The sequence below is a fragment of the Lepidochelys olivacea genome (assembly GCF_965140295.1).
Source record: "Lepidochelys olivacea isolate rLepOli2 genome assembly, chromosome: 7".
In the NCBI taxonomy this organism is placed as follows: Eukaryota; Metazoa; Chordata; order Testudines; family Cheloniidae; genus Lepidochelys; species Lepidochelys olivacea.
This window is the reverse complement of record NC_140417.1, coordinates 3,095,678-3,108,961: the sequence shown is the minus strand read 5'-3', so window position 1 is coordinate 3,108,961 and position 13,284 is coordinate 3,095,678. Positions and strand designations below refer to the sequence as shown.

General features: G+C 44.3%; 1 protein-coding gene across 17 annotated transcripts in view; it reads left to right on the top strand.

The window, feature by feature from the left end:
* FHIT (fragile histidine triad diadenosine triphosphatase) overlaps positions 1-13,284 on the top strand; it is a 1,100,422-nt gene that overhangs the window by 859,790 nt on the left and 227,348 nt on the right. For all 17 annotated transcript variants that reach the window (XM_084634705.1, XM_084634714.1, XM_084634709.1 and 14 more), the window contains 2 exons: positions 8,353-8,498; positions 9,441-9,470. In XM_084634705.1, coding sequence (XP_084490831.1) covers positions 8,353-8,498; positions 9,441-9,470 — 176 coding nt within the window. The remainder of the gene's footprint in view (positions 1-8,352; positions 8,499-9,440; positions 9,471-13,284) is intronic.

The window sequence follows — 13,284 nt, the reverse complement described above, 5'->3', positions numbered from 1 at the left end:
AGATTTCTCTTGTTCCTTTGAGAACAATAGGAGCTTCAAGGCGTGGAGCTCTTTTGAAAAAGCTAGTCCCAATTAGGCAGAGAACCGCTCCAATATTGTATCTGTCACCATTCTGATTCTGAAAAGTGATCAAAACAGAACCGCCAGGAAACTTCCATTTTCTCAAAGCAGAATTGCAAATGTATTTTCCTTTGATAAGTTTTGCGAATGAATTGTGTCCTTGTTTATGTAAGTAAACAATCCTTTGCACTTATCTGAAATGAGAGGTCGCTAATATCGCCTGGGGTTTTTGAAACTCAGCCTGACATAACCTTTGCGTGAACCTCTTAACTTCAGCATATCTGCAGGTTACGGCTGGAGTAGTATACAGTACGTTTATACAGTGATTATCTGTGTAACCCACCGATCAGGGGGTTAAATAAGGGAAGAAACAATGGGGAGGATACACATTTCTTGTTTTTGTTTGGAGACTCTGTGTGTCTACAGACTTCCCAGGGCTGGGTGAAGGGACTCTGCTAGATGGGCCAGAATCATCCAGAAATTGGGTGCGGTGGGCACTAGGTGTACTCATTAGCCATTTGAAGCTACTTATTAGGCGATTTCCATTGTGGGCAAGCAGCCTGGTGGGGGACACCCAGTGTCGCTTTCTAAGAGTGGAACTAATAGGAACTCAAGGGAAGGGAGCAGACTTTATAAATAGGAGGAGTGGGAGCCAGACTTGAGGACCCAGCTATAGAGCAGCAGAAGGGCCAGAAGGGTTAGTTGTAAGGACTGTGTTCCTGGGACTTTGCTGGTGTGTTGGACCTAGACTACAGGCTCATGGCGATCGGGTGAAGTCCCGGATGACTGGAAAAAGGCTATTGTAGTGCCCATCTTTAAAAAAGGGAAGAAGGAGGATCCTGGGAACTACAGGCCAGTCAGCCTCACCTCAGTCCCTGGAAAAAATCATGGAGCAGGTCCTCAAGGAATCAATTCTGAAGCACTTAGATGAGAGGAAAGTGATCAGGAACAGTCAGCATGGATTCACCAAGGGCAAGTCATGCCTGACTAATCTAATTGCCTTCTATGATGAGATAACTGGTTCTGTGGATGAAAGGAAAGCAGTGGATGTGTTGTTCCTTGACTTTAGCAAAGCTTTTGACACTGTCTCCCACAGTATTCTTGCCAGCAAGTTAAAGAAGTATGGGCTGGATAAATGGACTATAAGGTGGATAGAAAGCTGGTTAGATTGTCGGGCTCAGTGGGTAGTGATCAATGGCTCCATGTCTAGTTGGCAGCCGGTATCAAGTGGAGTGCCCCAAGGGTCGGTCCTCGAGCCGGTTTTGTTCAATATCTTCATAAATGATCTGGAGGATGGGGTGGATTGCACCCTCAGCAAGTTTGCAGATGACACTAAACTGGGAGGAGAGGTAGATACGCTGGAGGGTAGGGATAAGATAGAGGGACCTAGACAAATTGGAGGATTGGGCCAAAAGAAATCGGATGAGGTTCAACAAGGACAAGTGCAGAGTCCTGCACTTAGGACGGAAGAATCCAATGCACCGCTACAGACTAGGGACCGAATGGCTAGGCAGCAGTTCTGCAGAAAAGGACCTAGGGGTGACAGTGGACGAGAAGCTAGATATGAGTCAACAGTGTGCCCTTGTTGCCAAGAAGGCCAATGGCATTTTGGGGTGTATAAGTAGGGACATTGTCAGCAGATGGATGGATGTGATTGTTCCCCTCTTTTCGACACTGGTGAGGCCTCATCTGGAGTACTGTGTCCAGTTTTGGGCCCCATACTACAAGAAGGATGTGGAAAAATTGGAAAGAGTCCATCGGAGGGCAACAAAAATGATTAGGGGACTGGAACACATGAGTTATGAGGAGAGGCTGAGGGAACTGGGGATGTTTAGTCTACGGAAGAGAAGAATGAGGGGGGATTTGATAGCTGCTTTCAACTACCTGAAAGGGGGTTCCAAAGAGGATGGAGCTCAGCTGTTTTCAGTGGTAGCAGATGAAAGAACAATGGTCTCAAGTTGCAGTGGGGGAGATTTAGGTTGGATATTAGGAAAAACTTTTTCACTAGGAGGGTGGTGAAACACTGTAATGTTTCACTAGGGAGGTGGTGGAATCTCCTTCCTTAGAAGTTTTTAAGGTCAGGCTTGACAAAGCCCTGGCTGGGATGATTTAGTCGGGGATTGGTCCTGCTTTGAGCAGGGGTTGGACTAGATGACCTCCTGAGGTCCCTTCCAACCCCGATATTCTATGATTCTATGATTCTATGGCTCCCTCATGCCGCTGGAGAAGAATAGGAACAGCATTGCTGCAGGCTATGCAAATGTCAGACAAAAAGGGGGAATAACTACTATCTTGATGTCAGTATATTTCTTTCCCAAAAATCTATTACATTTGCAGGACTAAAATTACAGTAAACAGTATTACTGTATTACAATATCATCTAGCTTAATTTTCTCAAAATCATTCTTAGCGCTCTTGTTTTATTGCTGAACAAATAATTTGCTTACTTACCATACCGTATGTTCATCAGTGTTTACGTGGAGTTAAAGTTGCTATTTAAGGGGCTCATTCTGCAATCATACTAGTGTAAATCAGGAGCAACTCCACTGATATCCACAGCGTGACACCGATGTGGAACTCGTTGAGCGTCAAGCCTTAAGCCGATTGTACTCGCACTAAGAAACGCCTATGCTGTATAGTAAGTGTTTGCAGGATCCCAAATTAGGAATTATAGTACTGTTTAGATTGTATGTAGTGATAGGATAGATGGGGCAGTTGTGTTCTAAGCAAGACCTTTGTACATTGTCTCAATACCCTTTCATTGTTTACTTGATGGTACATTCCACTGACTAATGAAGTGCTCTGAGTGGAGGTAGAATAAGTGAAAGGTAGAATAAGTAAAAATGTGTTTCCAGCATTCTGGACCTCAGGCTTAAAAGGAAACAGCTCTAATTAACTAACTGTACTTACACAAATACATAATGTTAATAATAGATGAGCATTTCTAGTGCTTTGCAACGGAAATGTTGCTGAAGTAATGACCATGGTTTTATTGATATAGTTCCAGATTTTTAAACTTCAATGCCTAAAGTTAGGGGCTTTACACCCAAGAGTCTCAAAGCAGTTTTAGGTGCCCTGTTTGAAAGGCCATTTTGCTTGAGGACTCACCCTCTGAAAATCAGACCCCTTTAAGCTGTCTCAGTTTGGATGCCCTAATCACTTACCCTCCATCCATTTTTAGGCACCTAAGAAATGCAGCCTGATTTTCAGAAGTGCTACATGCCAACTGTGACCTAGGGACCAGTTGGTGTAAAAGGAGCAGAAGGCATAGGGTATGCATAGTGACGTACAGGGATCCCCTGGGTCAGATGTTGCAGTGTTTTCCCCAGGAATTGAAATGGGGGGAGGAGAGGGGTCTGAATTTATGGCGGGGTGGTGGTCAGGGCCAATGAGGGGTGAGACCGAGAGGGTGAAGGTGGGCTGTATGGCACCATAGTAAAACCTGAAAAATGTTTCATGACTATTTTATTAGATTTAACTCATGTTTTAAAATCATCACACAAATTAAAGTTGGCTACTCAAGCCTTCTATGAAGCACTACATCTATATCCTTCTTGGTTTCTTGTTATAATTTTCATAGAATCATAGAAGCATAGACTATCAGAGTTGGAAGGGACCTCTGGAGGTCATCTAGTCCAACCCCCTGCCCAGAGCAGGACCAATCCCAACTAAATCATCCCAGCCAGGGCTTTGTCAAGCCTGACCTTAAAAACTTCTAAGGAAGGGGATTCTACCACCTCCCTAGGTAACGCTTTCCAGTGTTTTACCACCCTCCTAGTGAAAAAGTTTTTCCTAATATCCAACCTAAATCTCCCCCACTGCAACTTGAGACCGTTACTCCTTGTCCTATCATCTGCTATCACTGAGAATAGTCTAGATCCATCCTCTTTGGATCCACCTTTCAGGTAGTTAAAAGCAGCTATCAAATTCCCCCTCATTCTTCTCTTCTGCAGACTAAACAATCCCAGTTCCCTCAGCCTCTCCTCATAACTCATCTGTTCCAGACCCCTAATCATTTTTTTTGCCCTTCGCTGGACTCTCTCCAATTTCTCCACATCCTTCTTGTAGTGTGGGGCCCAAAACTGGACACAGTACTCCAGATGAGGCCTCACCAATGTCGAATAGAGGGGAACGATCACGTCCCTCGATCTGCTGGCAATGCCCCTACTTATACAGCCCAAAATGCCATTGGCCTTCTTGGCAACAAGGGCACACTGTTGACTCATATCCAGCTTCTCGTCCATTGTCACCCATAGGTCCTTCTCTGCAGAACTGCTGCCTAGCCATTCAGTCCCTAGTCTGTAGCGGTGCATTGGATTTTTCAGTCCTAAGTGCAGGACTCTGCACTTGTCCTTGTTGAACCTCATCCGATTTCTTTTGGTCCAATCCTCCAATTTGTCTAAGTCCCTCTGTATCCTATCCCTACCCTCCAGCATATCTACCACTCCTCCCAGTTTAGTGTCATCTGTAAACTTGCTGAAGGTGCAATCCACACCATCCTCCAGATCATTAATGAAGATACTGAACAAAACCGGCCCCAGGACCGACCCTTGGGGCACTCCGCTAGATACCGGCTGCCAACTAGACATGGAGCCATTAATCACTACCCATTGGGCCCTACAATCTAGCCAACTTTCTACCCACCTTGTAGTGCATCCATCCAGCCCATACTTCTTTAACTTGCTGGCAAGAATACTGTGGGAGACCGTGTCAAAAGCTTTGCTGAAGTCGAGGAATAACACGTTCACTGCTTTCCCTTCATCCACAGAACCAGTTATCTCATCATAGAAAGCAATTAGATTAGTCAGGCATGACTTTCCCTTGGTGAATCCCTAGTAGGAAAAGTAATCCACGAGCCTCACTACTTAGATTCATCCCATCTTCATAGATACTTTCCAAAGCCAGTAATAATGGCTGGAGTAATTTTAAGACAACAGCCAAGGATCACTCTTGAGAAAGCCAGAGGGTTTTCCCAGGTTGGACTAATTTGAACTTCAGTCCCACTGTACCTTCTATATTTTCCAAGATATTCAGTCTTTTTGGACTCTTGCTGAAAAAAGAATATAATGAGCACATTAAATTTATAGCTTTTTAAAAAATGTCTTTTGAAGAGTCTGCAGCTCGTACTAGCGCTAGTTGGAGTAGATGGCCTCTGCAGTGTGTATAGGAGAGATGAGGGTTAAACTTTTCTCTGAGCAAAGTTTGTGCTCCACCATATTTTCCAGAGAAGTTTGCAGCTCCATCAAATGCACACGCTGCCATCTGTTTGGGGTCCAATTGACAAGCATTTAACTCGTCTAAGATGTGGGTTGTCACAGATTTAGCTGAAGTGTCTATTACTTGAACATCTAGAAATGCATCTACTGGCCTACCACTGACCTCAAGATAACGTACACAATGACTTAATACTTGATGCCCATTTGCACTGGTGCATTCATCAGCCATGTATGCAAATTTTTTGAATGTGGGGAGAGAGTTCTTCACTTTTCAACTGTTGAATCTTTCACTGTTGCACCAGATGCGTCTAGCCAGTCAGTTGAGTTTCTTGCAGCAAGACAGTGAGCATTTTCTGGTCTTGTTCGGAACCAGTGTTCAACTTCAGGATGAACAAGTGACAATGCACTTAACATTGGCCTCCAGTTTGTAGCGTGTGGTATCTCTTGCTTAAATAGAAAGTAGGATGCTACAGCCATGTTTGTTCGCATGAACTGTGTTGTGTCTCCAGCATTCTTAACAACCTCATTAACACTCACCGGTGTTGTCCGTGGTCAGTGGAGACTCAGAGTTCTGAGGTGCTTTCGCATGAGTTCACCTCCCAGGTGGGGGGCAAGGCGGCACCTTGCTCGTTCCTCCAGCTGCTCACTGTTCGCTCTGGCCACTGTTGTTCGTTGTGCCACCGTTCACTCCATTGCTCTGTTGCCAATGGCCCTGCGCCGTCACCTTCTGCTGCCACCTGCCACTGTGACCTCTGCGAGTTGGTCTGTTGAGATTCCACCAGTGGGGGAACTTCGCTGCTAGTGCAGACTGGGCCGTCTCTTCCACAGAAACGCTGTCCCACAGCAGGTCTAAGCACTTAGACCTGGTTATCGGTGATTTCAGCTGTAATGGTCACCTAACAAACCAAAAGACTATCTATGGCAGGGGTGGGCAAACTTTTTGGCCCGAGGGCCACATATGGGTATGGAAATTGTATGGTGGGCCATGAATGCTTACAAAATTGAGGGTTGGGGTGCAGGAGGGAGTGAGGGCTCTGGCTGGGGGTACGGGCTCTGGGGTGGGACCAGAAATTAGGAGTTCAGGGTGTGGGAGGCGGGGTCTGGGCTGGGGTAGGGGGTTGTGGTGCAGGTGAGAGGTAAGGGCTCTGGGGTGCAGGAGGGTGGGACCGAGGGGTTCAGAGGGCGGGAGGGGGAATCAGGGCTGGGGCAGGAGGTTGGGGTGCAGGAGGGGGTCAGGGGTGCAGGCTCTGGGTGGCACTTACTTCAAGCAGCTCCTGGAAGCAGTGGCATGTCCCCCCTCCGGCTCTTATGCAGAGGCATAGCCAGGGGGCTCTGCACACTGCCCCACCTGCAGGCACCACCCCTGCACCTCCGATTGGCCCTGTTTTCTGGTCAGTGGGAGCTGTGGGGGCAGCACTTGTGGCGGGGGGCAGTGTGCAGAGCACCCTGGCTGTCCCTACACGTAGGAGGTGGACGGGGGACATACCGCTGCTTCTGGAAGCTGTACGGAGCAAGCCCCCAACCCCACTCCCCAACAGGAGCTCGAGGGCTGGATTAAAATGTTTGAAGGGCTAGTTTGCCCGCCCCTTATCTATGGAGCCTAATCAGCTCTGTCTTTAAACAGTGGCGAGGGGCAGGTCAAATAGTATGTGTCTCAGGCAGACCATCGAGCAAAACACCTGTCCCCACCCTCTCTCTTGATGCCCTCAATCAGCACAGGCTAAGTACAGTTCTACTGCCCTTTACTCCTGCAGTAAGAACAACAGCATTTCATTACGCCCCTCCCCCACGCCCCTGCATTCAAGTGATTTGTAACCCAACCCCAGCCAAAATCTATCACTTGGGCAACACAGCTCTGTTTGCTGGATACCTAGGTAGATTAGGTGTGAATGTAAATACAATTTGGTCCTGAAACCTTTCTCCCCAGCCCCCAGCTCATCACTAGCTGTCATTTAGACTTTGCTTAGGTATCATCATTTGAAATTATTAGGTTGGCCAACATCAGTGAAATGAATGCACTGACATTGTCATAAAAAAACAACAACTGTATAAGGAAGCTAGTCTATGTTCATACTTTTCAAATCTGTTATACTTTTTTCAGATTTTATTATACACTTTATATGCGTTTAAAGTGTGTGTTAATGTTTCAATTCCAGTTCAGATTTCCAAATAATCACTAAATTGGCAACACTGCATGTAACTAGTTCACAAAACTGTGGGGGGGGGGGTGTAGGGGAATTTCAGGGGGGTGTAAGGAAATCCCTGGATATCTGCATGATGGTTCACCAAAGGATGGCATGTGAGGTCTCTACCAAGAGCCAGTAGCTCACTGGTCATCATAATCACTGCAGGCCCAGCTCAGTGAGTTCTGGACACAGCAACAGTCTCTGTCCCTCTATCCGGTGAAGCCCCCAACAGCCTTTGAGGCTCCCTGCTTGGTCAAAGTCCCAGAAGGTTCTCAGCAGCAGCTTCTTGCTTCCTACAAGGAGTTGAGCAGCATCTCCTTATAAGTACGGAGTTCCAGCAAGCAATCTCAGCTCCTCTCTAAAAACAGAGCCCACAGCATGCTCTCCTTGCATTCCCTCGAAGAGGAAGTCTCTCTCTCTCTCTCGCGCTCTCTCTCTCTCTCTCTCTCTCTTCGCCAAGGCATCATGGGAGTTGTAGTCAGGGTCTTCCCAACTGGAACACACCGCATTCAGTTCAGAGGCCCCTCTTGTAAACGGTGCCTACAATCGCGATAGGCTCTGAGTGCTCAGGATACTTTCCTGAAGACATTGCAATATCTATTTCGGGGCCTAACCTTAGACACCTAGGTGTGAAAATGTTAGCCCAGGTGTCATATGTGTGAGGAAATGGGGAAGGTTTCTGAAGAAGCCACAATACTATTGCTGTGTTTTCACCATAAAACCCTTTCCTCCATTGTTTTAGTGGTGATTCTCAAATCAAGGTGAGTTTAAAAGTAAAGGGGAAATTCGCTTCAAGATGATGACCTATTGTTATGGCAGGGGGGAAATGAACAAACTGTTGTTCTGGAATACCTGGTCTTGCACTTATGCCTTAACGACTGCCACTTCAGATGTCCTTATTTGCCCACTCCGGCCGGTGGAGCGTTTCCGTGATCTGCGACCTGAAGAAGTGGTTGATTTATTTCAAACGACACAAATGGTTGGAAATGTGGTGGAGAAACATTTCTGTGGCACTTCTCTCACCATTTCGATTCAGGTTTGTAAACTGATTGGCTCCAAAGGCTTTGTTTCCTGTTCGTGTTTTATCGAGCTTTTTCCCCTGTCCCATAACCCGCTGACAAGAGGACATTCAAACCATAGGAGCAGTAAATACTTAACAAATATAAGGAAGTAAAGTTTTGCTTTACTCAGCATAGCGTAACCTGTGGTGTTCACGGCTGAAGGAGGTTAACAATCAAATACCATGTCTGGATTCAAAGAAGAGTCTGGATAATTAATGGCAGCTAAAATGGTGCCTTTCCCTGCGAACACCACCAGGTGTCGTGCTTACTACTATGAGAAGATCCATTGGTTTCCAGTAAGTACTAATCCTAGTAGAAAGTGTTTGCAGGGCACCGCTCTCAATGAGGGTATTCACAGCCCATGATTCGAGGAGTAAACTCATTGCCCGCAGGCCAGAATTTCTCCCCACAGACAAGGCGTTGGCTAGGTTCATTATATAGGTTTATTACCTGAAGTATTCTTTGAGGTGGCATACTGAACTAGATTGATCCAGTGGTCTTATACAAAATAACAAATCCTTTTGTTTAAACCAAGTCTGGAGGTTAACCCCTTTTTTGACATAACAAGAATTTAAATAAAGAGGCTGTGATTTAAAGCAGCGCTTACAGTTCTGTATTTTATATCCATGAATAACAGAAACGTTATTGCTAGCAATTAAAAACTTGGATCTGAGATCATGAAAAATGACAATTGTGCCAGTATTTATTTCCTTTTCACGTATTATTTCTCCCTTAATCATGACCTGAAATGTAAAAGCATCTGGTCCCACATGCTTTGCGCTGAATAGGACCCAGGAGAATACTATAAATTAACACACAATGAAATTGGATTTAAATTATTAATGGATAATATTTCTGAATCCCCAGGAGATCCTTGTTAGCGCCACTTTTCTGATTCTTCTATTTTTTGCTTACAGGATGGTCCTGAAGCTGGGCAAACTGTGAAGGTGAGTGCTTATGCTTATTATGCAGGATACAAATTAACAAGAGACAATTATGAGAACTAATAAAAGATCAAAACTAGTCATCTGCAGAACATTGCTGTATCGTTTTGTTATCCTTGAGGTTAGAGAAATTCTGGGTCTGTTATGCCTGTCAATACTTGGATTGAGTTTGCATGGAACTGTGTTTACATTTCTCTTCTTTACTAGGCAAAAGTTTTCAGCTGTGAAAATACCATCTCTGTCCTTCTTACAGAGAGAGGCTCTCAGATCATGATTGGCTGTACCTTGTTTATTTCACATGCATAGTAAGCTATAGGGGGAAAGCAACTTTTGTTGTTGTTTAGACAGTGAAAATATTGCCTTTTCCTTCATAATTTCTTTGCCTTTCCTATTTATTACTGAATGAATTGAGGCTGATGAAAGGAACAGTTAAACTGAACTACATTAGAAAAGCATACTTCTTTTTATCCATGCTTTCTTTCTCCACGTTCTCATCACATTCTTGTTAGCAAAGTTCAAATCTAAAGGAGCCAATGAAGCTTAAAAATAGTTTTTAAGCCATGCTAGTGCAAAAAAAAAATCTATTATATTCTCCATTCAAGTAATAAAATAGATAAAATCCAAGATGGTTCTCTGGCCATGTTTCACTCCCCCATCATGCAAATGCAAACACAGATGTAGTTAGATTATCTGCCTGAGCATTAAATAAGGGCTATTTTTTATACTTGGAATCAAAGGAAAATCAAAATATGGTTATGGTTGAGCACTCTGTAAAATCAGATTATATGTCTTGAAGAAGCTGTTTAGGTTGATTAAGATAACTCTGACAACCAAATGATGGCAAACAGAAACAATTCACTTAATTCCAATCTGGCTTGTTGACCTTACCATTGATATTGCTTTTATTGCTTGCTGTGAATATCTAACCGAGAGCAGGGGAGTGGAAGAAGAAAATCTCCAGACTGCTGGGAAGCTTACGGGATGCATAGCACTGAAACACAATTTACTGCAGTGCTGCAACAAAACAGATTCTGTCGCTCCAGAGCTAGGCTGCTGGATTGCACTGGGAACGGGATGTTGATGGGTGAAAATGATTATTTTCAACCTAGTTTTCTTTAAAAAAAAAATGAAGGCTTTGACATTAAAACCCAACATGATTTTGGAAGCAAGACACAATATTTCTTTCTGTTAACAAGATCATATTATCTTTCCCATGAGAGGCTCCCAAGAAGCTGCTATTTTAAAAAGAGAAAAAAACATTAGTGCTAATGATCAAAATTAGAAGTGAAAAATGTGATTGAGGACAGTGACTAGTATATGTTTAGGCTTTAAAAGATGCAAGAGAAAAGGCAGGTAAATATTCCTCATTTTCTGTTTTTACAAAACGTACTGTGCATGTGTCCAGCCAACGAATTGTGAAAATATGTGGGCACATGGAATGCCCCTGTCCCACCCGTCTAACAAGTGTAATGAGAGGGTAATGACCCCCTGCCCAGCCCCTGGACTCAAAGAGTGTGTGTTTTCAGAAATAGGAAGTTAGCAGGTTGCATTTTTGCACTTTTCTGCATCATTGGACAAAGCTATAGTTTATTGCCATTGTTTTGATGATATCTCTTACCTGAAAATGCAAACAATGATTGTGCTCAGAGACTTAGGAACCTTCAGAACTGACCTCAGATTACTGTGATCTGAATCTTGTTTAAGGAAAATAGTGAAGTGGGGATGGGTAATTTAATAGCTATGTTCCTCCCAGGTGGCTGGGGATCATGAAGTCTGAAGTCACTTACTTGATACATGAATAATTTACACATCTTACATCAAATATGTAGTGTGTTGGTTATTTATATATAAGAGATGCACAGTTATATATTCCCATACAGAAAATGTTATTAACTCACCTCCAGGATGTCAAATTCATTCTGTGGAAGGGACTGCATTTCATTGTTAATTAGGGACAGTGGACAAGAGCATATATTTAGCATTATCCTCCCTCAACAGACATCTGCTGCTCAGGTCAGTAAGGCTATGTCTGTGCTGCAGAGTCAACTCGGGTCTGAGCAGCCAGATTACCCTTCCCCAGTGTGAGCAGCCATGCTGCAAACAAAGCCCTACTTTACCGGGTGTGTCCCCCAGTGCTGCCATCTGGGGCCAATCCGCTGGCTCTTAGTGCAGCAATAAGCTACACCGTCCTCTGATTCTTTCCTCGGGAATTGTGGGAGAACTTGTCTGCCTTTCTGGGCACATGGGGGGAATTGTGGGAAAGCACTGGAGGACTAGCTGCACTCACTTGGTTTGCCCTGCATCCCCGCTGCAAAGTGTATGGGGGAGAGAAGTTGTCAGCCCGTGTGAAAGCAGCACTTGGGCATCACCCTGTAACCCCGGGCAAGCCAGCTAACCTGGATTGAAAACACCACCAAACTTGGGCAGGTGTTTTTTGTGTTAGGAGAACACCTGGATAACAGCTAGGGCTAACTCTGCAGGGAAGGCATACCCTAAGAGGCTCGCAAAAGATCTAGTGGGCTGGAGCTCCAGAATAATTCCTCACAACAGCACTAACACTAAAAAAAGCACAGCCACCAGAAGTCCTATAATAACATTTCTACCCGGTGCAGTACCAGCCGGCTATAATCATGATGCTCATCCCCACCATCACACTAAGGCTCCAAACCTGCAAACACTCAAACTACTCACAGACCTAAAATTAAGTATCTGCACAAATGTTTGCCAGATCGGGGCCTATAGCCTACCTACTTTTAACAACATTGTCACCCGCAATGAACACTTGAGAAGACTGCAAGTTGCAGTTCAATCAGATTAAACAGTAGCCTATGTTGTAGAGTTTGCTTCAGTGCATGAGTGAGTCAGTCTGAAAAATTAGCAATTTGTTTGCTACTGAGGTCTGCAAAAGAAGGTAAGAAACAGCAAGAATCTTTTTTATCAGGGGGCTGTTTTAAAATGCTTACAACTCATAAACTAATGAGCCGAGTTATGTAAATTCTTTCTTGTGCTCCAAGAGGATGTACTATAATTTTGGAGAAGCTAGGCTGTCTTTTTCGTGCATAAGAAAGAAGTCAAATCCTATTTTAAGTATAAATCACAGCTTATCCTTCACTATGGAACCAGCTCTAATTATAAATGTTCTGTGTGTACATTACACTGTATATATAACAGATATATTGATTGCCAATGAGATGATTCTTTTGGTTTTAGTGTATCTATTGATGTCAGCTGTGATTCTGTGGTGTTTACATGAGGTGTTTAGGTTTTACCCAGAAATCCTATATAGTTTTTTGCAGTGCCAATCCAGAGCCTAGTGCTAGGTAGCCAATGCCATGATATCAAATGACCAGCTGGATTGGCCTTTATGCTGTCCTGCTTACACTGTTTCTGGATTTCTCTTTTCTACTGGGATACTTGAATGGTGGCTTGTTGCAGAGTAGAACCAAGATCTTCAAATAGTCCACGTAGGGGTTTTGTAGCAGCTAATGCGGGTGATTAGAGCCATATCTGTTGTGTTCCATTCAATTTAATACTGCCTTTCGTGATCATGAGTGTCTAGCACCTAAGCTCAAATGACCAGCGTCAAGACTCAGACAGGGTGAGTACCCCCACTCCCTTATACAGAGCATGCAGTTGCAAGTTCTAGGCAGCTTCATGGTGCTTCTTCTAAATGTGCACGTGTGTGTGTGTGTGTGTGTGTGAGAGAGAGAGAGAGAGAGAGAGAGAGAGAGAGATCTTCCCACACAGCAGTGAGTCCATCCCAGATGAATGATCTTCACTTGCTCAGGGGTCTTCTGCTCCCTCCCCACCCTGGCTG